This window comes from Monopterus albus, unplaced genomic scaffold (genome assembly GCF_001952655.1).
Source record: "Monopterus albus unplaced genomic scaffold, M_albus_1.0 scaffold253.1, whole genome shotgun sequence".
NCBI classification, from domain to species: domain Eukaryota; kingdom Metazoa; phylum Chordata; class Actinopteri; order Synbranchiformes; family Synbranchidae; genus Monopterus; species Monopterus albus.
Genome location: NW_018128133.1, coordinates 989,805 through 1,015,826, shown reverse-complemented (window position 1 = coordinate 1,015,826; position 26,022 = coordinate 989,805). Strand labels below are relative to the sequence as shown.

Sequence of the window (26,022 nt, the reverse complement as noted above, 5' to 3'; positions counted from 1 at the left end):
TGGAAAGTATTTTTTTTTATGTTTGGAGCAGGAATTTGATCCTTAGTTCCACTGGTAGTTATCAAGGAATTAGACCTGGGGGAGGAAGTAGCTCAAACTGAACTTGGTAGAAAGACTTCTCATGTCAAACAAAAATGCCACTGGAAAAAAAACCCAACCAAATCTGGAATCACTGAGTGCTACTAATGCACAGCTAATGGAAGAACAGTGTGAATCTGATTTAATACAACACATCTAAAACAATATTTCTTTATAATCTTTCTTTGGTGGAAATGGAGCTACTGAGATGAAACTGTAAAGCTGAGGGGAGCTGCAGATTTGACTGTACAGTACATCATTACAAGTGACCCCTGTCATATTGTAATTTGAAAGATTGTTAGCATAAAAAGTTGATTAGATAACAGCTGGACTAATAAAAGCTTTGCTAAAAAGGAGCTTCAGCAATAGTTATGAATTTTTAAGTGGATATCTTGTGTCTATAACAATGACCTCTACTCTCGTCTAGTCAGGGCTGTTAATCAGACAAGTGAGACAGACATGTTTTGAGAATACATTTTCTCTGTTCTGGCCAGCTTTAAATCTGTGATCTCATCACTCCCTTGCTCACTCAGCTAAGCTTAACACTTGTTGTCATGACAACAGTTGGCCCAATTCTCATAGCAATGTGTTTACGTTCTTGGGCAATGACCAACAGGCAGATAATAACTCCATAATCCCCCCCAGTGCTCCAATGAGCTTTACAGATTGTTTTCCACTTGTGAAATGTTCACTACAGGGGAAGAGTTGAGAATGAGGAGTGACTGAATGGAGGCGAGTCAACGATATGTCTTACCTTCAGAGTGTACTTGTGTAAGTCCTGGGTAACAAGTACAGTATAATATGGTACAGAGCAAGAGGGCTCTCCTAAGGGAAGAGAAGAGAGGATGTGAGAAACACGGCCTGGTCTCATAGTACTGAACTGTGCAAATACTCATGTTAAACTCACAACTTTTACCATTTTACAAGGTGTCCGTTATGAAGCTGTAACAAATGGCTTTAACACAACTGAAAATAATAAATCAAATAATTACTAATGCATCAATAAGAACAAATGTTGTCTACCAGGTTGTTTAAAATCCCACTGGCTTGTGTTTATCCTTTGCATTTGGTAATAATGCTATTATAAATGTTAGTAATTCATTTATAAATGTTGACACTTGTCTCAGTTTTTAATAACCCACACATTCTGTAAGTATTAATGGTAATAAGTCATTAATTAAGAGTTTTAATCATCAAGTTGTTTATAAGTGTATTGTTGTACAGGTGGTCAAACACACAAAGTCAAAGGTATTTTTCATAACTTGGCAAAACAAATGCTATCCATGCTTGTAACAGAGCTATAAAGCATTTGCAAAGGATCTGTTAATTTTTAATAACTCCATTATAAAGGGTGCCTTGTTTGTACCACTAACTTGAAGAACTTGCATTTAATCTTAAGAGGAACATCCTAAAGTATACTTTAATAAAGATGAGGAAATCTATGGCATGTGTCTTAACAGACCACAAAAACATGGCATGTATCTAGATTGCATAACAGATGTTTTAAGTATCATAAATGGATAGCAAATTTATCTTTAACCCTAACCATGTTTTTACATCACACAAACGCACAGATTCAAACAAAACCATATGTTTTGCAATTGCGCAACTGATACCAATGACAAATGGGAACAGGATTCTGCAAAATCACTTATAATCCAGAGTACCACTCTCCAAAACACACACGCAGCTTCAAATTGTGGGTTGTAAGGCAGAATTACTATAGTAAACATATCCATCAACCATCTTCACCAAAAACCAGCATGTGTATGCACACACACAAAACAAAAATGTGCTGGTCTGTTTCAACACACTGTCCACATCCAGGTGTGCAGCAGAGCTAAAGGAGACTGGCAAGTGGGCAGAGAGCTCAGTAGGGGGCTGAGCTCCGGTGACAGGCAGGGAAGCCACTGTTTACCACTGCAGGTCATCCAGACACACATGGTCATACACATGTTGGAGGAGGAAATGTGTATAGCAGCTGTGGCTGTAGAGCCACAGACAAGCAAACAGACAGGGGTGTGGGCCAAGGGCTCCAGGTCCATAAATGTGGGAAAGACAGTAACTATTGCATAAATACATTTACCTGCACTGTTCAAGGCAAAAACACGAACACAGAGATCTTTTCTTTCTCCTTAGAAATATTACTCCAAACAACCTCCACATTAACTTGTGGTTTCTTCCTCCACTGGCCTGAATGATTTTTATAAGGGTGTCTATGTCAGTGGATGTAACCGTATACTGTTTGTGTGATGGTGTGCTTATACTGTCTGCTCCTCCAGCTCCTAGTTGCTTCTAAGCGTCATCACAATCAACCCCACACACAGCTGCCTGTGGTTACTCAGAATGAGTGTGTGTATCTGTCAGATTTCCAGCCAGCTCTGGTCTCAGTCAGTTTCTTATCAGCTGAGGCAAAATCTGCTTTCTGAAAAGGAGTCATGAATGCAAGAAATTTTACTGCTGCAAAAATGACTCTCATTTAATGCCTCAAGCTTTTTACAACTGTGAAAACTAGCCAAGTTTTCTGGGATACAGCGCTGTTTTCTTTGGCTTTTAACATTAAAGTTCTCAGTAGCTTGTTTGGGTGACTCTGAAGTGCACCTGACAGGTTAGGATTTTTCTTCTGCAGAGCACCGAGGTAGATTTGTAAGCAGTGGACATTAAATTGGTGCGGCTGACATCTGTACAGTGACCCTGTCTGGTGTGGTTTTTTATACTGGAACAGCGAGCTATGAAAGGACTCCCTGGGGGAATTCTCAGCTACGATGAGTAGACAAAACACAAGCCAGATGTACAGTACCTCCTCCTACTGCATGTCATCCATTAAACCAGACAGTCTAACCTATATATTGTACTGTGAGCTCCTGAGGTCACGTTTCAAAGACAGAAGGCAGAAGAACATAGTTTTACACTGCTGATATCATCACTCTCCTGGACTCCAGTTTATTTGAACTGTATTAGCACATGTACAGTATGTCATTGGCTATCAAACAGCTAAGTCATTAAATGAAAAAAATACTGGGCAGACTGATATACAGTGATCAACAAAGCAGTGTGTCTGAGTACTAAACTAATGGACAATGAGTCAGAGTATCTGAATGTTTGTTGCAATGTTTTCACAATGGCCTTAAGTGGCACAGAAATTCAGTCTCTCTTATTTTTGATGTGGATGCTCAGATTGAGTCTCACATTTCTGCAAACTTCGCTTTCCCTGCCACACTCCCTTAAACCACCACTACGATACCATGTTCATTGTCAATGTCACTTTGCCTAAACCTTGAATGCATTACCTATATGTTTAAACTCTGATTCTAACCTCTTGACTCCCACAACCACAAGCACCTCCTCTCAACACACACTCAAACAGCAGCTTGTCTTCAGGCCAGCAGCCAGTCAAAAGCGGAGAAAAAGCCAATGAAAAGCCAGGATACTTTCCAATTTTTTACAAGCTCCATAGGTATACTCAGTGATTCTCTGAACGGAATTCCCAAAGGTGATCCTGCCCCCTGAGCACACACACCCCCCCCCCCCCCCCCCCCCCCCCACACAACCACACACAGTGGAAAATTCCTATGAATGAGCTGACACTAACAGAGGCAAATGAGGAGAGCGTCTCAGAAGACCAGTGATATAGTTGTACATGATGTTTATCATCTGCTTTCTCTGTCGTCAAGTAATCTCTGACTGTTTACTTCATAACTAAATTTCCTCTTATCAAATGTCCAACATAGCTGTATTGTTCCAAGCAGCCTAGAAGGAGATGAAACATAAAGTTGTAGGCGAGTCATTCGACTTGATTTTACTGGCGACTGAAACTAATTATACAAGTCAGAGTGAGAGTAATTAACCCAGAGAAGGCTTGTGTGGCTATAAATCACATTTTAAAAATGTAACTTTGTAGTTGTTTTTTGTGTAAAAATGCCAAACTATACTAACATATTACCCAAGAATAATTGCATGTGGAAAGCCAGCAGTGAGACATAAAGGGCGACACCAGGTGGACATGTGGTGAATGACGCTTCATGCAGCTGCAGGTTGACTATCTTATCTGTATGACAATCCATGAACATCTTAAATTATAGATGTCTCACAACAGTTTAATCTTGGCTAAATGACCTTTTCAAGCATTTTTAATTCTTAAAACATGGCAGACAGTTTCTGCACAACATACAGGCAGGTGTGTTAAATAAAGCTGATGCCATTTAGCTTAATAAATAAGGTAACAATGGGTCAAACCTGCAGACTTTCCTACTCACTTGATGACTGTACCCCACTATCTCACCACTGAGTCCTTTACTAAACCAGATGTTCATAATCTAGTTAAACAAAACATAAAGGCAAGAATAAATGATGCATGCATGTGTGAATAAATGAATGCCTTCTTATTAATGTGAATTGTGCAACAGCTGGCGGCTGCATGTATATCCCTAAAAAAGGCCCACACTGCAGCCAAGTCAAGACCAAAGTCCTTACATTACAATAGCCCAATATGTTTCTCACTGTCTGTGAAAGTATGTTGTTAACACTTGAATCTGCAAACAGCATCAGAGTAGTAAAACTCATGTCAGTTGCAAATGTTTTCCTGAATAAATTCACAAACGTATGCTGTCGTAGAAACTATTGTAAAATCTTATGTCATAGTCCTGGCTAATAAGCTGTGATAGCATTTTCTTTAAACTTCTCATCTACGTTTAAAACATCTCCTTTTAACTACCCCACCCTAAATGTGGTTGTGGATTCTGAATGCAAAGGGAAAGGATGGAAAGCATCCTAACAAAATAGGTTTTGTAGTAAACACTCCAGTGGATACGATAAACCTCTCGTTAAACTTTATAAGTCTATTGCCTGTTTTGCTGGCTCTATCAGATTAATCAGTTTACAGAAGTAGACACTGTATGGCAAATCTAAAATGGTAAAATTGGCAGCTAGTCTTGCTTGAGACTCTTCTGAAGTTGGCAGTTTTACCACCTTGCATATTCCAGACCTGGATGACTGAGAATCTCCAGAGACTGTGAGGCAAAGCTCCTGCATGCACCCTTTGTATGTTGAATATACTATATTTCTTTTATCAATCACAATCTGTCTGGCACAAAAGGACACTGATATATAAATGCAGCATACACAAATAGTTTCCAAATGATCCCTGTGATTATGTTTGGTCCTTTCTACAGTTTAATTAAAATAAAAAAAATTGGAAAAACAAGCATTTGGACATAATTATGGTAAATGTCATACAAATAACAAATGATGACAGATGACTGGCATGGTCCCAACAGATCCCATAATCAAAGTGTCTCCAGGGGGCCCCTTACTTGCACGGCGAGCTGACCACAGCCAGCAGGCACCTCACAGGTACGCACATGGAACCATACAATTCCTTAGTTTGTAACTCACCTTAGGTCTTTCCAACATCCTCTTCTCGCGCACGGAAGCAATAAAACACATGAAAAGAAATGCTACTTACTTTGTGTCTAGATGAGAGGTTCTGCAATCTCTCCTTCGGGTGCCTAAATTCATTTGTATTCATTTGTCCTGGCAGTCAAAAACCTGATCCGTTAATCACAGCGTGACTCCTTTGCAAGGGGGCAGAAGACACCGCTCGCCGTGTTACACATTTGACAAGCTTGTGATGAACTTCCAGAGGAAAAAACACTCGTGTTGATTTGCCTGTCAAACCCAGCATAAATCCCTTCTGGTAGGCTGGTATGGCAGAGTTTCCTGCGATTGTCTGTCGATATTCCCCTGTGCTTCATTCATTTATGCCGATCCAGATTGAGGGACGCGCACCCGGACAGAAAGCTGGGTTCTTTTGGAGAGGGTTACAGAGTCAGGAGCGTTGGACTCATCCCTTTCCTTTTTAAATAGGTTTAAATAGCGATGGTAAACGCACCGCACAACCAGGTGTCAAGTTACAAACCCAGCGGTTGCGTCGAGCAACTACACGCCTTTCCTATATGAGTGGGTGGCCACACGGAGCCTACCCAAAGCCCCCATGCGCCAGGAAACCAAATGAATGAACCACGGTGACACAGTGGGCAGCGCTCCACGGACAGCAGGGACGCCTGCTCCAGATACTCTCTTTTAGTTATCCAGCTTTTTGTCCTTCAAGGTTGTGGAATCATTTGATTGATTGCAAATTACCTACAGTATGATATAGAGAAAAAACTTGTAAAAGAGAAGCTTTGTGACTTTACAACAAACTTTAAACATGTGTCTCATTGCACCTTTGAGTAAAACTGCTGAATGAATAGGGGGATTTTGAAAAAGGCAGGAAAGGTTAATCATCAGATAACTGATGATGCTGATATTAGTCATTTTCTGGAAAGATCTCCTATTCAGTCATGCACATGTAGTCCAGGGCCAGTTCAAACACATATTTGGAACATTTTCCCATGTGAAACATCAGCGTTGACACCTTTTTGTCCATACTTTTGGAAGTGGCAATGGAGATGTGGAGAGAGCACAGCACCTGGAACAGCTCCCATTACTTTAAGAGAGGTCATGGCCTAGACCAGGATGAGGCCTACTCAAGCCCTCTGAGCAGCCACAACAGCCAGTAATTACCACCTGACAAAAGCCAGTAATTACCACCTATTTGAGATGTTTCATGGACAACTACGCCGAATGGGTGATGAGATATTAGGTGATTCTTTTTAAACTGAGACTAAGGACTATTTCTTCAGTAGTGTTTCCAGTGACAAACTCCTTGATTTATCCAGGGTAACGAAGAGAGGGATGTTTCTGTTGAGGGCTCCTTTGCTCTGAGCACCACAAACAATTCCCTGATCTATAGTAAATATCAAAACCTGAGCAAATAAACTCAAAACTATGTGCATATAAATGACACTAATAGTAAGGGAGAAAATATATGTTGTCTGTGTGTTTTATTTTTGTAATGTGGACGAACAAATCCTTTAACTGACGGAGAAAATGAATGAACAATACTAACACCTCTCACATCAGTTATATTAGTTGTCTTGGCCATTTCTGAGAAACATACAGCTGTTTGAGCATCAGCCCATCATCTGTTAAATAATTTCTTAAGCAATAGCAATCTTGCTTGTAGTTGTAACTAAATCAATTTTTATTAATAGGCCAAATCTGAAGTATTAGGATCTTATCACCTAAACACCACCTTACACTCACTTATTCTGAATGAATGTAACAAAACACTATGAAATTGTAGCAAACTGCTTGTTCCGATGAATGCTCCACACAACAACGTTAGCACCCAAATAACTAGCTGAGGAGGCTACAGAGTAAGGATGTTGGTTCCCTGGGTCTATTAGCTCTCATCCTTTTAGCTGACTGGCCAGAAGCCTTAAGCACTAAAAGGTTGTTTGGGCTGCACCAACTGCGTGTGTTAGCTATGGCAGTCTCTTCACATTTCAACCTAACGCCCTTGGTCAGCCAGCCCCAGGGGTGGGTGCTAATTGACATGAGTCATTAACATCCTTTTTACAGTCCCCCTTCACAGACACTGCCCCTTGTGTTTTAGTACCAGGTACCACCCGACCCTAGCATGTACTTCCAATGAGCTGCAGCGACTCTGGCCCCCTCTTCCAAATTACAAACCCTGTGCTTGCCAGCATGCTCGCTGCCACCCCTCAAAGCTGCTTAATTATGGTCATTGGCACCATGTCTGAAAGCTCCCTTTATCCCCCCCCACGCTCCAGAAATAGGCCCTGCTGAAGCACACAGGCAGCCCAGATCAAACGTTCCCTATAGGGAAGGGGTCATTACTGGTACGCAGGGCGGACACAGCCCAGTGGGTGCTGGGCCACGCCTTGAGCCCAAATTGCAGCCTGGTACTAGTGAGGACACAAGACTTTTCTTTGATGCATGAGCAACACAGGCTGTTCGCATATCAGCATTTACAGTGAGCTGTGTACTGTACATACATATAAACAACCACTACAGTGTTTTACAGACTGAAATTTTTAAAAATTGGACACTGGGCTTGACTAGGGGTTCACGTGTTTTTGTGTCTTGTGTTTATCTCCATTGTTTTACATAAGTAGCATTTTCATATTTGTTTCCAGGTGACAATGTCCTTTAATAGCAAAAGGATCATAGATTTATTATAAAAAATATGGGGTTTCATTTAATTTGTGACACTGTCTGTGCAGCATTCATGATTTAAAATACCTAAGGAAAGGTAGCTAAACAACTTAAACAGTGGTGTTTTCAGAGCGTGTGAGGAAAATAACCTCATATCGCTCAACAAATAAATAGGTCGTGAAGACAGTCACCTCTGTGTAGGTGTGTTTTCACGCTGGGCAGTGGCAGAGGTTATAGAGGTGGTCGTGGTGAACCAGACAGTGATACCTCTCTCACCTCCACTGCACACAAGAAGACTGTTCATAAAATGAATGTGCATTTATGTGAGTGTGTAAAGGCACACATGCATGTGTGTATAGTGTCTGTGGTTTTCCTTTACAAGTGGTTTTATCCACTTGTTTGTGTTCCTGGTCCTGTCTCCTTCCTGTGTAGGGATGATGCACTGCGATGTGGAAAGTGACCAAAAAAACTTTTGTCTGTTGTGATTTCTGTCGCTCAGTCCCATTTTAGTCTTTTCCACTTTCTTTATCTATTTTTCTTTGTCGTTTCCCTTTAATCTGTCACCCTCTACTATTCATAATGACTCTTCTATCTTCTTTGCTTTTGTTTGCTAAATCCTCTTATCTCTCTTTCCTTTATTGCCCCCCCACACACACACACACCCACCTCCCTCTCTCCCTGTCATTCTTTCACCACAGTCATTTCCAGTGTTGGCACACCAGAGTAGACAGCCACCCTGAAAACAGTGCCACAACCATAATGAGCATGTTGAGTTCTCATAATAACCAGAATAACCTTCTTGGGGGAGACGAGCTCTTTTGGGGGCAGACTCACAGACCTGGTTACTGTGAATGGAGAGTGTCAACACCACACAGACCTGCACTTGTTGAAGTGTGAAATATGGAGCAGAGTTTCCCCACTATGTGCTGGTTTTTTATTGCTATCTGCAGTGTTTGCTATTTTCTTACTCTATTTTGGTGTTTAGGGTTGTGATGTTGTTGTATGGCGCTAAAATGATGCTCATTTACTATTTATTGTAACACAGGGGCTTTGTCACCATCCTCTATTTAGAGACTGTAAATGAATAGGGAGGAGGAGCCAGTCAAAAAAGGAGAAGGTTATGTACATTTTCTTTTTACTGAAGGGAAAGTAGTGTAAATTTCTGGGAGAGCCTGTAAGTGACTGAACTTTACCGATCCAGAGATTTTTTTTACATTTAGACATTTACCTTTTCCCTAGACTCCCAGGCTTTATGCTAAGGTAAGCTAACAGGCAGGGCAGCTATAAACCTAAGGCACCAGCAGACTCCAACAGAAGCGCCTGTAGGCCAAGCATTTACTATTACCCTGCAGCAGCTCTCACCTTCGCTTCCCTTTTAAAGCAGAACTGCAATAAGTTACATGTGTCACAAAAATGTGAGTATGTCATATAAAATAACAGTGATAACTTTTGAAATGACTGCAATACTTGGTTATACTTGGTCATTATCTTTGGGAATTGCTAATTCCACATCTGTTATGACATTTGGTGGCTTTGTGAAAAGTATTACTCCTTTAACATATTATGATTCACACCTCTATGAGTATAAATATTGCAGATGTGCACTGTACCATACTGATATGGTTAGTATGTGCAAAGCTATGCAGAGTTTAAGATGTTTATGTGAGAGAGAAATAGGCTGGATCCTGTGCTGTGAAATTCCACCTTTCAAGCTCCTCCCTCCATAAACAGCAGATTCTGACAGTAGGAGGAAGTTATATTTAAATTCCTATTCCATTTGAAATAATGAAATCCCACCCCAGTACACCATTCATCCCCTGATTAAATCCAACTTCAGTTTCCAATTCAGCACTTATCATTTGTCAAACTGAGTCATAATTCCTCTATTCCTGACACAAGAGTCTGTATTGAATTTGGACTGGGCCACCAGAGACCAGGGTAGCCTAAGTGAAAACAGCAGGGCACAGTGAAACCTGCTCTCTCTGGCATAAAATCAGTGTCCAGATTCCACTGATGCCATCTGTAAAAGGACTTCATTATGCTCTCAGAATATGGACTAGACAAATATTTGGCTTGGTCATTATGCTGCTGTATCCACTCCCCCCATGGACCCAGGTCCTACAGCCGGCTCAGTGTTTCTGCATCTAAGAGATGCCCCCCACCCCACCCCTAGCCTTTCTCTGTCTCCTTCCTAACACAAGCCAACAGAAAAAAGGGAAAACTAATTTCTCCAATTCACTTGTATATTTATGTGTTTGATAATCAGAGAAGACAGGTACTGAAAATTGGGTTGGTATTTTGTGAAAGAGCTCCCCTTAACTTTTGAATTACCCTCGAGCTCCTCTGTCACCATCATTCTGACAGAAGTGGTCAGGAAGTGTCACTCTCAGACCCCCTGATCCCCAGACCCCTTCAAACAGATGGTCTTTCACTCAGATTTCTCAACTACCACTCCCATCACTACCCTCACTCCCACCTTCTTCTCAATACACACACCTAGATTCCCAGACTCCAATGATGACATGCTAGCATTTTTTCCTATCTGAACTGTTTCCCCTTCACAAGGAGGGAAGTTTTGTATATATTGATGTAGCATCTATATGTGCTGATTTTATTACATTTTTGCCAAGATCATTCAGCTTAACCATTACTGCACCCAGCTGAGAAACTGTCCAGCACATATCACACATTCAAACCACAAATGTTTATTTTAACACTTTGGTTTTTGCACAGATTAAACAAACAAGGCACATCATGTTAGTTTCTGAACTTCAGAAGTGCAGATTTTTTTACATTTAGACATTTACCTTTTCCCTAGACTCCCAGGCTTTATGCTAAGGTAAGCTAACAGGCAGGGCAGCTATAAACCTAAGGCACCAGCAGACTCCAACAGAAGCGCCTGTAGTCGACTAACTTCTGACACCCCTTACCTGGACACCTTTCCAGTGTCAGAATCAGAAGGTGGTTGGGAGTTGGGGATGTGAGCAGTATCTGACAAGTTCAGTAACTTCCTGAAACTGAAAATCTGGCATTCATGCAGAATTTGAGTAGCTATGTCAATGTGAGAAAGTAAGCATGAACTTTCAAGCTTTACAACTTTTTCTGTCACTTTTTTATGCACAAATGAGTACAGCTCTCTGAATGACTTCAAAAAGAGACTATCTGAAAGCGTGTTATCCCCATATTTAAGCAATTACTGCATCCTTTCAGTCATTCACATCTTCAAGCTTCAAGCTGATCAAGAAAGCAAATAAGCATTTGCCAAAATGTTGGAACAGGGATCATCTGAGCTTTTGATAAATCACTAGAACCCATTGTGAGAATTGGGGGACAGGTAAATGCTGCTGCTTGTGTGCATACAGTACATTGGCATACGTACAGTAAGCTCTGTGCCTGGGAATCACTTTCAGGTGGATCTCAGAGTGGGATATTATTCAACTCACTGTAGCCACAGTGACAACAGGATATTGAAGAAATTTAGACACGACCCTTGGGGCCATATGACACTGTATCCTGTCCACACATGCCACCATCAAGTGTTTGCCCAAACTGAATGTTTCTTCTTATTAAAAAGACTAACTTGAACCCTGAAGTCCTTACACAGCAGAAGGGTTTCCATCTGTAGCATATCCCATAGATTCATGTAATATAAGACTATAGTTTTTTTTTAGATCTGTTATTGAGAAAAATATTTTTGGTTTCCTGTAGCAAAACCCCCCTTAGGTAAAGTGTCCTTAAATCACTCTCATTAAATATATTTATTTCTAAATCTATCAGCTTGGCCACCATTTATAAAAAACCTCAGAAGGAAAAGAAAGAGAATGAAAGAATTAGGATCCATACATTTAAATTAAAGCAGACCAGCAGACAGGTCATGGGGCTTTTACGTACTGCAGAGCTGTCCTGAGCCCCTTTTACACTGCCTGTTCAAGGTGGGATTCATATGCCAATTTTCCACCATGCTGTTCAAGCCAAGGTATCAAGCCAGAATGGGAGGGGCGGGGTCAAAGTTGACCCTCAAGGTGGGTAGAAGGTCACGTCCAATGGTGCATGTAGGCCAAGCTGGGCCCATGGCATATTTCTGATTGTGCTGCCAGTCTTATATCCCTTTACCCCTCTCTCCTGCTCTTTCATTCCTTCTGCTTGATCTTCTTTATTATTTCTATGACCCTGTCTCTACTTCCTGCCTCTTATATGCCACAAGAGGTAGCCAAGTTTGGAGGGGAGAGAGGAAAAACTTATCCTTTCTTTAAAAAAACTTTCTGCGAAAGCCCTCAGGGCTAAATGTTTCATTTCCTCTGGCAAGCAATACGAAGGCTTACTGTATGTGATGTCTCTCGGGTCAGGTTCTCTAGCGGAAGAGCTGGATTACAATATGAATAGGACATTTAGTTATGTTATTGCTGAAGGATGCAAGTGCAGTACTTTGTTTAAGATATAAAAAATAGGAAAGTGTTTGTTTTATTAAAAAATAATCACAGCTGTGTTTTAGGTCAGGCCGCAACCTAAAATATTATGTGCTTTATGAAATGTAAAAAGGTATTACTGAATAGTGCTGGTGACAGGAGTGACAGCAAGTAATCAATTAAAATCTGTAAAATGTTCAAACCTCTTCAGCTTTTTATGTTACTACTCCAGTTACATACGTGACTTTCTCCACCACCACTCTGTAAGTTTAATTGGTGTGTTCAATAAAGACATGAAAGATCACGACTGTTTGTGTTTTATCAGCTTAGAAATACTGTGTCTATTGATATTTGTGACTTTGGTGAAGATCAGATCACATTTCATGACCAATTTACGCAGAAAGCCAAGAAACGGCAAACAGTGCCATGACTATAATTTTAGTTGAGTTACTGTTGGTAACAGTTAATAAAACATTTCTTGACCAACTGTTTTATGTGATATTCCAAATGTTGACTTGTTCGATATTTATCTTTTGACATTTGGTTTTAAAAGACCATAACTATGATTAAACTATTATATAATCTTATTTTAAAATTACAGTTTGGTCGATAGATTTTTTTTTTAAAATTTACAGTAAGTTTGTGATTCTAGACCTTTGTACAGGCCCAAGCCAAGCCACACATCCCACTATGGTAAGAATAAAGACCACACTGATTTTTGAATCTGTCCTTTTAGAGAGAAGCGTGGGAGCACATTAAAGGATCCGTGCTCTGTGCATTTATCCATTCTTCTTTCATTATTTGATCCTCCCTCTGTTTAAAACGCCTGTAATTTAGCTTTATCACTATAAATTGTAACCTTGGAGCATGCATAAAAGTAACATGCAACCTTTCCCATAAAAATCTAAGCTACATGAGTGGCAGTGACTGAGTCATAAACCAGAAATATAAGTGGAAAAGCTGAAGCCACTGTGTCAGCTACGGTGATTTTTGCTTGCCTGCAGTTTTACAACACATCGGTACTTTCCTGACTTTCAAACAGTCATTTGGTGACTTTTGCCTGCTCATCTGGCATGTTTGTGCCCTGTGAAGTGAGCATGTTGCAAAGCTGGGTGCTGCATAAATGTGGTAGCCCAAAGTGAGGCATCAGTATGAGGTGAAATTTAAGTCAGAAACTGAATCTAGAACCAACTTATGAGGATCACATGCGTGCTTAGGTCAGTGGCACTCAGTCATTCTGCTTTATTCTAACAGATTATTACACCCATCACACATGACAGGTCCTCCCTAGTCAAAATAAATAGTAGTGATGATAATACTTAGGTTTTCTGGGTATATCTGCAGGGTAGTATTAAAAACAGACATCTTCCATGCTGCTGCTAAATACTCATACAATATGTGAGATGGCTGTAGGATAAAGCCACTAAGTTTCCATCGGACTGTCTGCTTATTTTCCTCTGCACAAATAAGCACCTGCTGCTGTACTCACCCCTTAATTCTTACAGTTTCTAATCTAAGAACTGAACCTTGTCCTTAGATTTGTGTTGCCCTCTTCTCCAAGAGGTGATTGTTTATTTATGAAGTCTCCATGTCCCTGGATCACGTCATCTTTTTAGCCAAGGCAGCATGTTCATCTGGACAGTTGGTCCAACACTTTGGTCCTGACTGAAATATCTCAATAATGATCAGATAGATTGTCATAAAACTTTGTAAAAACATCTGTGGTCCCCAGGAGAAGAATCCTACTGACTCTGGTGATTGCATGGCTTTTCCTCTTGCACCGCCATGAGGCTGAGATTCTGCAGTCTATTCCAAAATCTTCTGTGAGAACACATAAATGATGAAGATGCAGCAGAATCTGCCCTTTAGGACGCAGAGACTCTGTGAGAACGATGCCGGGTGTGGAACACAATCCCAGTGACAAAATATTTAGCTAAAGCGCCATAATTTCACTAAATTGTAGAAAATCTTTTCCTAATAACCAAGTAGGTAATGTTAGGAGTCAGAGGAGTAGTACATCATCAAAAGATTTATGAGGTAACCAGAACACAATATAAATAACTGCCTCTCTTGGATACATGCTGACTTTAAATGGGCAGGATCAGTCTGAATGAGGTAGTTTCACTGTTTGGAGATGTATCTTTAAGTATGTGCACTGGAATGCACGGACCAAGCTACTGATCTGACAAGTAATTTATACATTCTGACTTAGTGCATACTATAGTAAGATAAAGGTGTGTCAGGAGGAAACACATTTCAGCCTTGTAGAAGGATTGGTTTAGTCAGACAGAGATGTACTGTCACAGGTTATGACATAAATTACTACAGTGACAGACACATACTTCAAGGAATCCCAGAATGCCTTCCTGTGAGTCACATCTTTGGAAATGAAAATCTAGGACTTCCATAACATCAACTAAACAGATAAGGCTAAATCCCTACTCCTACTGCCTGGAATAACTGCTCCAGTTTCATGTTCAGTTCTTCAAGTTGACATTTTGGCTTCTAGTGAAATGTCAGCTGTTGGATGGATTGCCATGAAATATGTTGCAGACATTCATCATTTCTAGCAGATGTCTACAAATGACTCCTCTAACTTTTAGCACCATCACAGGGTCAACATTTAATTGTATCTGATACTTTGGTTTAGTGCTAATCAGTGACTGTTAATCTTCTGCTCTCACTGTGAATGTATGTGCACACCTATTCAGCAAACTCAAGGTAGGAGTTTCTCTAAATGAATATTATATCTACATCCTTATCATCACCATAATCAGCCTTGTCTTTCTCCTTTATCAGCCTCTCATTTAATACGACTTGCTCCACAGAGAGTTTAGTTCTTTACTCGAGATAATAAAAACAATGTGAGCTGATACAAGTTAAAGTGCTTTATTCCATGTTTTTTCTTTCATTCAGATTGTCAGAGTCTTGCCAGGGGATGTTTGGCCTTATGATCACAAACAAGCTGGGACATTTCAAGACATGACATCAGCTCCCACTGTCATCCTCTATCCATGGTGATAATACACAAGCTACAGTTAAAGAGTGAATCTGTCAGTGTTCATGTTAATGAGGCGTGGTGTGATCTACTTCCAAAGAAACATTCTGTCAGATCTCTTGCTTTGTGTTGGACTGGACACTATATACAGTGGCTCAGGCACTTGTTACTGACCGTACTGCAGATGGAATGATTGAATACACTCTGTGTTCCTATTAGTTCTCTGGGATGGAGGCAGCCAAGAGATGGCAGCCCATTCCAGTGTCATTTTAATAACAGTCACAGAAGGTTAACCCTCCCAGAGCACAGGAGGCTGCGAAACACTCGGAGCTCCTTGCATGTTCAAGTAAACACCCTCTGTTGGTTTGCAGCCCCTCCAAGGGTCAATGAACTGTTACATCCTAAAAGCTGGATTCATGGTTGGTTGCTCCAAAGGAGAAGAAGGGCACAGTGCTGCCTCTTTTATACGTGCCTCACTTTTGTACGTGGCTGTCTCCTCGCATTATTATTCTCGTCCCTCTAATCTGTCACTGACTCCTTTCCTAAATAAATGTCTTTTCTTTCATTTCATGATGGTCCCACCTTTCATTCGAAGTCATTTTGTTGATGCTCTTTCACTCCTCCTTTTCTGTTTCTTAGCATGCTGTGACACACACCCTTGCACGGTTTCTTTTTGTCTTCCATTTATTTCCTGGATCCAGGTAAATGAAAGCTCTGAGAGGGACTCCGGTGACTGTGGCCACCGGCTGCTCACGCCACAGCCCAAATTGAACTCTTGGTTAGAGGTGAATGTGTAGGAGGAATAAAATGTATTTTTGTTGACCAACAAACCAGCTGTGTCATGACCAGAGTTCTCAAACTTAGAACCCTACTTTGAATGAATCCTCTCTGAATACGTTAGCTAGACTATCAGTGAGGAAACTACTGAAATAAAGACTCATGACAAAGTGTGCATTTATTCGTTATGTTTAAACACAAATCATACTGCAGTTGTTCATGTAAGGCTTGAAACTGATGGACCCACAGAGGGACATTGCTACCTCTGGTGTTTGCATATGCACAGTGCATGTTGCAGAATCAGTGCACTCATTTAAAGTTTCAGTATCAGTAGAAACTCTGGATTCCTGCAACAGAACACAGTTAAAAACAAAGTGATTTCTAGGCAAAAAGAAATCATCACTCAGTTGAACTAGATGCAGATGAAATCATTGGTTATTATTTCCACAACAAGAACTGACTAAACAAATTCAATCCCATAATCCACCTGTACATGGAGAGGGCTTGTTACTGAAAGTCTAATAGTCAAGAAGTAGAGAGAAAATTAGTAGCTAGCTTCAGCCTGCTGTATTTTTCTTTGAGCATATACAATAATTAAGTTTATATATATGTTTCCAAACCCAATGCTTAGCCATTCCAGCTGTGTATTTTTGGTGCCAGCAACCAGGCAGAGGCCACTGTCATTCCCAACAAGTGTTACGCAGCCTTGTCTCATAAGAGGCCTCCTGGCTTAAACTACCACACTTGTCCCAGTAAACCAAACCTTAATGACAGGCTTGTCTGAAGCTGGAGTCTGTAAAAATGTTTCTAGGCACTTCTATTTGTTTATGTCTATTTCTTATATCTTCTGTTCTGACTTTATGCGTGCTTTCTTTATATTTCTGGTTTTTGCTTACAGTTATGGGATTAAGAATATTTCAGCTATAAATAAAAAAATGAAATCCAGACATTTGTCCTGTGTTGTTTCCAGTTCCAGCAACTGAAATAAAAGAGAGTGTACACTTTATAAAGTCACTCCTTCCTTCTCTCGGAGGAAGGCAGGATAAGATCAACTGAAATCCTGGTGGGGGCTTGTTTTGAATGGGGCCTTTCTACAAAACTCATTAATATTATAGTACAGTCACACCTATATTCACTAGCTGAAGTTCCTACAGAAATCCAAACAGGGCAAAAAGACACTTTTGAGAATTCCCCGTGTTTGCCTGCCGCTTGAACAGCAGGCCTGTGTAGAACCAGGGTTCTGCCTTATGAAGGGCACTCACTAAGGCATCACTGAGACTCATTTCACAGAGAACAGCCATCAAAAGGCTTCATTTAATGAGAGAGAAAAGGTGAGCCCTTTAACTCCTTCCTCTACCCTAATCCTGCCTGCTGACTTTCTCATCTGTTTATGTTCCATTGCATGAACATCGAAAGCTGCTTCTGTATACACTTATACAATCGTATGCACATCAATGCAACACTTCCACCTTAACATCTGTGTGTTTATGAACCTCAAAATGTTTCCGTTTTTAGTGAAATCATGTGAAATGTATAAATTTAATTATATATAGTATATATAGTATATGTCTAGTTAAAAGTGGTGTTGTACTGGAGAAATCTTAAGAAAAATCTTAAGGTTTAATTTTCTTCCACTGCTACAGAAAAGATGTAAGTTAACCTGTTACTGCTTCCCTGAAAAAGTCCTGTTTTACATTAAATTTACACCTATGACTTTTTGGGTTGTTTTACCTCTGGCAGTTTACTTCTTCGCCTTGTACCATTTAAGGTTATTGACTGAACTCAAACTGATTAAATGTCATAATAAAAAGTGTAAAAACTGAGGTCACCCTAAACTTTTGAATGATAGTGTATGTCTGAGTGATAGACTACAAAAGGCAAGAAAGACAGCAGGGAGCACGAGGAAGCACGATCCAGAATTAGAAGAGGAAAGCAGAGGCAAAATAAGAGGCTTAGCGAGATAAAATGACCCCCAAACTGGTAACAGATCCAACAGACAGAATAATTTGATACTAGAACCGGGTCTGCATAGTCAAAGCTATCATTACAGAATAGATGCTACTTTTTCTCAGTAAGAAACAATAGATTGTGTCAATTTTAGCACAGACATGTTTTTTTTTCTAGCTGCTACCATTTGATGTTTAAAGCAATTTCAGCAAAAGAAAATTCCAAATGCGAAGGAAGACCAATAAAAAGTATTATAAGATCCCCTATGATACAATGCACGGATAAAAGGCACAGTAAAACCCACTGACCAGCTGAATCTTGGTGCTATGACACATCTGCTGGCAGTCATCTCAGTGGAAAAGCATCTTACAGCAGTTTGTTTCAAGTCTCACTGGTTGAAAGTCCTCTCTGAAACAAAACCCCATTCAAGTCAGATTAAGATCTCTGAGGGAGCACAATGGGACCACTGATCTGGGGCCAGCAGAAAAAGAAAGATTTCTTCAGTGACCTTACCTTGAGATATGCTTTCTTCTGGATATAGACTGCTGCTAAAACACAACCAAAGACAGTATTAGAGACTCTTAATTAAGTCAGTTAAAGTGACTGTGAAACACTTTTTGATCACATGTAGCGTTGGAGAATGGGTGTAACATAATACAACTTGATTCATGAGCTGTTTATGATCTGCAGGGCACCAAAGAAGAAAAGATACATCTAAAGTGACCACAACTAGCATTGTCCCCACTACTGACTGTTTAATCATTAATTAGAGAGTTCAGTGAGAAAACTGATACCACTTTCACATCTGCCCATTAGTTACATATAATGCTGTAGCCAGCAGCCAGTTAGCTTAGTACAATGACTGACTTTTTTTTTGTCATGTTGTTATGTATTGGACTTTTCTGTGGATCTCAGCACACACATAAAGGATGTTTCACAAAATGTTGGTCTTTGGGTTTTACTTCCTCAGTTTCCCACTTGCCCTGCTCTTCTATCAGGGTTTATAACCAAACGCACAGTAGATGCCATGCTGTAGGAAGAAACAGCAGCTCGGTGAAACTCTTCACTTGTGACATCTTTTTAAGTGCAGTGGTGACCACCCTGTCAAGCAGTCAGCAATTTATAACTTGTTGAGGCGGCAGCAACCACAAGAACTGCTGGGAACTAAACAACAATAAGGAATGAAGTTGTAGAATACATTTAGGTCCTACGGTACAAAAATAGCAGTATAAATCTGTGGTCAGTGTGCTTCTAAATCTCTAAACCTCAACTGTAGCCACAAGTGATCAGTTAGGTTTGTTACATAGATTCTACATATGTGCTTAAACACAGCTCTTCTTGGCACCGTCATAAAGTTGGGTCACCAATAACCCATCAGTTTCTGTGAAGCTGCTCAGGAAGAACCTGTAATAAAATGCAGTGCATGATGAGGTGGTTTTAATGGCAAAATCCAGCCTTATAATTACTATTATTACAAGCCTCCGTGTAAAACACTTACGCACGCATGCTCTCTTGGTCTCTTTCACCCTTTCCTATCCAGCCAGTTCTACTAGAGGAGCATTTTATTTATCACGGTAACATAGTACAATGCAAAGCAGATGAAGAGATGTCACATTATTCTACTTCAAAAATCAATGCAATGAACAGTTTTGATAGTCTTGTTGTTAGATTAACAAATGTTCTTGGACTTGAATGGTTTTTAAAGTAACACAAATCAAAAAGTGTGATACACAGGGTAGTAGCTGAAGGAAAACAGTGGAGAACATTAGAGCATCAACAGATGTCTTGTTCATCATGCAGTGAGCATATGAGACAAAGTAGAGGAGAGGATACTTCTTAACCACTCCACAGTCCATCAACAACTACAGAACAAACCTCTAATAACGTTTAATGCAGGCTGAGTCTCCACCCAGCACTGATCCTGACAACAGTGACTGAGGATCCCGTTGATAGATTAACTAGTGCCTTAGTACAGTGACAGGCCCAGCACAGTAACCAAAAAAATGTCATCAAAGTGAATGGGCTGCCCACAAATGTCCTAACCTTTGCATGATCACCACAAAGAAGCAACCACATGCCAGAAATGGGAAGAGAAAAAAGCTGATGGTGATTCCAGTCATAATAATATTACTAGAAATCTGAGGGGAATCTACTGACGTGAACAGGACTCTTTAGTCTGCAGTGTCAACACATGTTACATATTTTCAAGGCTGATTCTAATATTTCATAGCCATAATAAGCACATGACTCTAGGGATGGCTTCTTTCAACAACTCCAGGATGAATTCCTGTGACATTGTGCACAAATATTGATGGTGCCCAGAGGATTAATCCATTGAATTGATTGCCAGTTTTAAAAAAAATCTGCTGGAGGACTGTGCATAAATGAATTTCTAAAATGCTGCCCAGGGAATTCACTCTACTGTTTTGTTCAGCTTTATATTTGTTCATGACTTTATATGTCCTCAGGGTACAGCCAGAGATACTGAGTAATCTCTCGGCAAGATGGCAGCTTTGTTTTAGTGAGTGTTGTTGTCATTAAATATAAATTAGTCTTTTGAGTCTTTCTATGAGAAAAGCCTGAAACTATACAGCGCACAATTAAAACACAAGAAGTCAATGGCAACTGCACAAACTCCTGGCTTGGCAACCACAACCTCATAAGAAAGATTGTGAAGTTTACAAAAAGGGAAAGGAGAAGAAACCACAGATGTCATCAAAAAGCAGAGATCATGCTTTGAGGTTACTGCTTCTATGTAAATGAATGTAGGCTGGAGGGAAACATGAGCACTCAGCCTCAGCTGCAAGCATCCAGTAAAATGCAAAATCTATAAGGATCTCATGAAAGACACGTGCACACGCAAACTAAAATGACAGACAATTATTTCTTTCATTGGTTGACATGTTACCTCCCCATGACCCTCCCTACAAACCAGTGGCCATAGCTGTGAAGTTCCAAACTTCTTCAATCAGTGTAAACAGTCTAAATAAAACAGTGCTTCTCTGGTTTGATGGGTCCTTCTCTGTGGAGATGCATCTCTCTGAGGGGAGGCATTCATTAGACAGCTGCACCACCCACATGCAGTTTACAAGCCCTCAACCCCACATTAACAATCTCTGCAGGCTGTGTTATATGTGTGTGCAAGTGTACAAGTATACATGTGGTTTTGGTAGGTTTGATGACTTTCCCACTCTGCAAACCCTCTGGAAAGTCCTTCCAGACACTGACAGAGTTTTTCAGCCAGTGCTGTAATTTATGTTGATAACTTTGTATAAAGAAGAACTGCACTCAGAAACACTTTTGGCAACTTCTTCTATTCTAGTAAGAACAACAACAAACCCATCTGTGGTCTAAAGTAAAGTATGTTTTTGTAAGTGTAGACATAAGGCCACAATTTAGCCTCTGCGATGGGCTTAAAAGAAAAGTGTGACATTTTTGGAAATAGACTCCTTTGCTTTGTTGCCTAGAGCTAGACAAGAAAAAATACAGTCTTTATGCTAAGCTAAGCTAACATCTCCTGAGCTTCACATTTAAGAGTGGTATGGATCTTTTGTTTTAGGCAAATAAGTGTAGAAGTATTTGCTTAAGATGCTGAGGTATCTGGTTAAAACCTCTTGCTATATGGGTACTTCACAGGAAATTGTGGCACAAGTGGGATAGTAGTGACCATAAAATGACAACAGTTTAAAACTAAAGCATCAAGGGGGCAGATTTTAGGAAGAGACAGACCGATAGACTAGGTTAAGAGGTAAGAAGCGAGGGATTGTGGAGTGTAGAGGCCATGGAGTCACAATGGAACCTGGCCAAGGTGGAGTAAAGTGTTGCAACACGAACCAAAACAGTAGAAAAAACTTAAACATTTTGTTTGGTCACTGTCTTGGCCAAACATGGGATTTAGAGAGAGAAGCAGAAGTTTTAGCAACATTAAATATCATAAAATCACTGCAAATCTAAAATGGATGGGAACCAGATTTATTTCCTCCAGCACCAACTGTTGTGTGATCACACGTCTCAGCCACTGTACAACAACAAAAATGCAAATCTCTCTTCTCCAGAAAACATGGCACATATCAAAGCATTTATATTAATGCTTACAATGCTGAAAGCATTAGTGATGATTTTGGTAACTGGTTCCATATTTTTATCAATTAGAGACATTATCATTTATCCATACTGTATAAACTTTCTACCTGCCATCAGTCATTTATATCAGGAATATATGGATCACATTTGCAGAGAGATATCCAGTTTTGGAATAAAAGATTAAAGAAAAAGAGTTATTAGTTTATATATTATAAGGCAAATCATTGCTATGAGTTTTCCTCATTGGCTAAACAAAAATTGCACTGAGGTAAACATACAGTTCATTACTGTGTTCTGGGGCCAGTGGGGTGCTATAACTCATACTGAACACTAGATGTCCTCACTAGCATGGTGCAATCAGGAAACTGTATCTTGTCCTGGAACTGATGCCATTTCATGAAGGTTTTGCTAAGTCCATCAGTTGGTTTGTCTTAAACTACCTTTCAGGTCATGAGCTTTTATTGCTACTAGAAAAATAACATTTTCCATAAAAGCAAAAAATACTACTTACATGTGATCATATCTATACTGACAAGGTATCAGAGTCAGGTCAGGCTATCATGATAAATGTCTTTTTTCTTGTATTATGTATTTGTTAAGGTACATTTTAGCTGAAAGAGGCTCTAAAAAGAACTTAGATGTCTGAATTCAAACAGCATAACAGTGTTTTCTCCTTGATTTAAGTCCTCCACACCAGATGTTCACCCACACAAGTGTTCTTGGTTATTTTGCCTGATTAGACCTCAGGACTGTGTGGGCATGTACAGAAGGGCTATTGCTCTGACTCTCCTACTTGCCATTTTGCATGTGTAATAGAGGCAAGACAACATATTTAAAAGGACCATATTTACACACACAACTTGACTGGTCAAAGTAGAAATAGCACATTATAGATTCTGAATCCCGTTTAGTTGTGTCAGGTCCGGCACTGGTGTAATAGCACCTAAATAAAAATGCTATTAGATTCACTTGTGCTTTTTTGGATATGACGACTTAAAGTGTCCTTGATGAAAAAGGCATTTTATTAGTATATGGAGTTTAGTAACTTAGATTAAAAGTTTTTTTCACAGCCAACATTTTGACTTGTCATAGGTGGAAAAGCATAGGTGTTGCTAATAATGTCAACAATGGCTCTGATATTCTCAGTCATGACTCACTGTGAGTGAGCATACACAACAACATGACCCTGAAGATGAAGTAACTAAACAGAGGTCAGCCAGATGTAATTTTATTATTTACACCTCTGCTCAGAAGTAAACATAATATTATTTACATAGACAATCTGAGGCAAAGTTCACCAAAGGAATAATGCTTCCTTTATTGGAGCGTTTGTTCTCTTAGATTTATTTACAATAATCTGGTCTTGTTGATATATATTACAACAATCCAGGTCGAATGCTTCTTTCTCATAATAGTGATCTAAAATATCATATCAAGGTTCTGTCTTTATTCTGAAACTGACACATTCATCTATCAAACATTCTGACAGGCAAATGCAAAAAAAAGGACACAAGTGGACAAAGACAACAAAAATGTCTTACACTCGCTTTTTCTTTTTCAACATATTTCAGTTTGTCTCTCTTTCACTCACAAGCACACACATCACATACACTCAGTCGACTTTATTCGCTGATTTGCCCCTGGGATCTGAAGAAGGGCAGTTTATCCAGGTATGTCAGAGCCTTGCATTTCACCAGACCAGTGTAGGTCTCTAAAAGGGAACATTTTCCACCCTTTTGTCCCAGGTCTGCCCACATTGTTTCATGTCCTGCTGAGCTGAAAAGGTAGCGGGAACAGCAGACATTGTAGCTGATATGTTTATCTCCTGAGAATCTGGCACTGTGGGTCGGTGCCACACCAGCCTTGTGAGCACAAAGACCCACAAAAACATCAGGTGGCACTGGTGCATGGACCACTGCAGATGCTATATACACTTTTCGAACCACATCCTGAGATAGAACATAGGCTGCCCCATCACAGTATTCAGAAAGGTACTTGTCTGGGTAGAGAGCTCGGGGGAGGTAGCCAGGGCTATTGGGGTCCCGATCAGGGGGGTCTTTCTGGATGACCCTACCTAGATAAAAGTCTTCAGGGTGCCTGTGCAGCCCAAGCAGGTAGCCTCCAATGGCAGGGAGGTTTACAAATACGGAGTCCTTGGTCAGCAGAAGAAAACGTGCCAGAGGACAGAAGGCAATCACCCAGCGGAGAGCCAGCACTGTCCTTTCTGTTGAGCTGTGGAGAGACGTGTCAGCCACAGTGTAACCCTGGACCATGTCCCCGTAGTGGGCAGACTCTCTCATGAGGACCTCTTGTGCAGCAGAAGTCTGAGTTGATCCTAAAAAGAACAGGAAACGCACTGGGAAGCCTTGGATGAGGGTCTGGTTGGCCCATGTCCTCCTGACTGCATCTCTTTGGGTGACATTAGATGGGGAGCTGAACACCAGAGTGAGGATGAAGAGGTCCGAGTTTCTGCAAGCATTAGGGTTAGTGATGGGGTAGGCCTGGGACACATTCTCTCTCACACTGCTCAGGTCTAGTTTCCTTGCTCTCTCCCTTACATCAATAACAGAGCTATCAGTGTAGATCCCAGGTGTAGGCTGCAGGAGGTACTCCTCAACAAAGTCAGCCCCAAACAATAAGGCATGGAAGAGTAGCACGTTGAAGAAGAGGAAACACCACTGGTGGGTACGCAGCTTGCACACAGAGTACTGGAGCATGAGACAGAATAAAGTATGAACTACCACAAAGATAGCCTATCAAATTTATATGAAAATGTATAAACTGCAAAGACTTCACACTGTACCTGCATGACACCTGCCGTGTTGTTTCTCTATGTGTAGCCTATTACTGTAGCTGTAGGTGACCAGTGGGCCTCCAGCTGTAGTCAGTTCTACAGTACAACAACACTAGCTGACAGACAGGGTCTCCACTTTCATGAAACTCTAGCAGCATGTAACCCTGCACCCCAAACCCAAGCCACATGCCTCATGAAGTAGAGTGTATCCTGCATTATGCATGCAATATTAATGATTCGTAGGAGGAACAGTTGAAACAGACATAGTTTACAAAAACACTCAGCTTTGAATGATCATCTGTGTCTGATATGTACAGTATGTGGTGTTTATGATCTGTCCATACCATAACAGAAGTGGCTTGGTGCAAACTGTTTAAACTCAGAGGGGACACAGGTGAGAGGCCAGGGGTCATAGTGCTGAGTCCAGATCCACACTAGTAGTATGCCAATGAAATTGTTCCCTTTCTTGTCTGAGGTCTGGTCTGAAGTGCAGAGACAGACAGACAGACAGACAGACAAAGAGCTTAGCAGACACAAAGGAATCAAATCAAATCAAAATTTTATTTGTATAGCGCCAAATCACAACAAAAGTCATCTCAGGACACTTTACAAAGTAAGGTCTAGACCTTACTGTTATCAATATTATTACATAGGGAAAACCCAACAAATCCCCCTTGAGCAACCACTTGGCGACAGTGGGGAGGAAAAACTCCCTTTAACGGAAGAAACCTCCGACAGACCCCGGCTCTTGGTGGGCGGCCTTCTGCCTCGACCGGTTGGGGTGAGTGGATAGAGGAGAGACAAAAGAAGAAAAGCAACAAGACACAACAATCAAACACTGATCAGGTCGATGTGGCTGGTGACTGCTCGTCAGAGAC

At 40.5% G+C, this 26,022-nt stretch overlaps 2 protein-coding genes across 3 annotated transcripts in view; both read right to left on the bottom strand.

The window, feature by feature from the left end:
- Positions 1-6,061, bottom strand: part of col27a1a (collagen, type XXVII, alpha 1a) — a 60,482-nt gene extending 54,421 nt beyond the window's left edge. For both annotated transcript variants that reach the window (XM_020621122.1, XM_020621123.1), the window contains exons 1-2: positions 5,543-6,061; positions 833-903 (exon numbers count right to left, since the gene is read on the bottom strand). In XM_020621122.1, coding sequence (XP_020476778.1) covers positions 833-903; positions 5,543-5,595 — 124 coding nt within the window. In that variant the 5' untranslated portion in view covers positions 5,596-6,061. The remainder of the gene's footprint in view (positions 1-832; positions 904-5,542) is intronic.
- Positions 6,062-23,972: 17,911 nt separating this feature from the next.
- b3galt9 (beta-1,3-galactosyltransferase 9) lies at positions 23,973-25,159 on the bottom strand. The gene is made up of 2 exons (XM_020621077.1): positions 25,154-25,159; positions 23,973-25,058 (listed from the first exon to the last, which is right to left on the bottom strand). Exons 1-2 carry the CDS (start codon positions 25,157-25,159, stop codon positions 23,973-23,975), a joined length of 1,092 nt encoding a protein of 363 aa, XP_020476733.1.
- Positions 25,160-26,022: the final 863 nt, after the last annotated feature.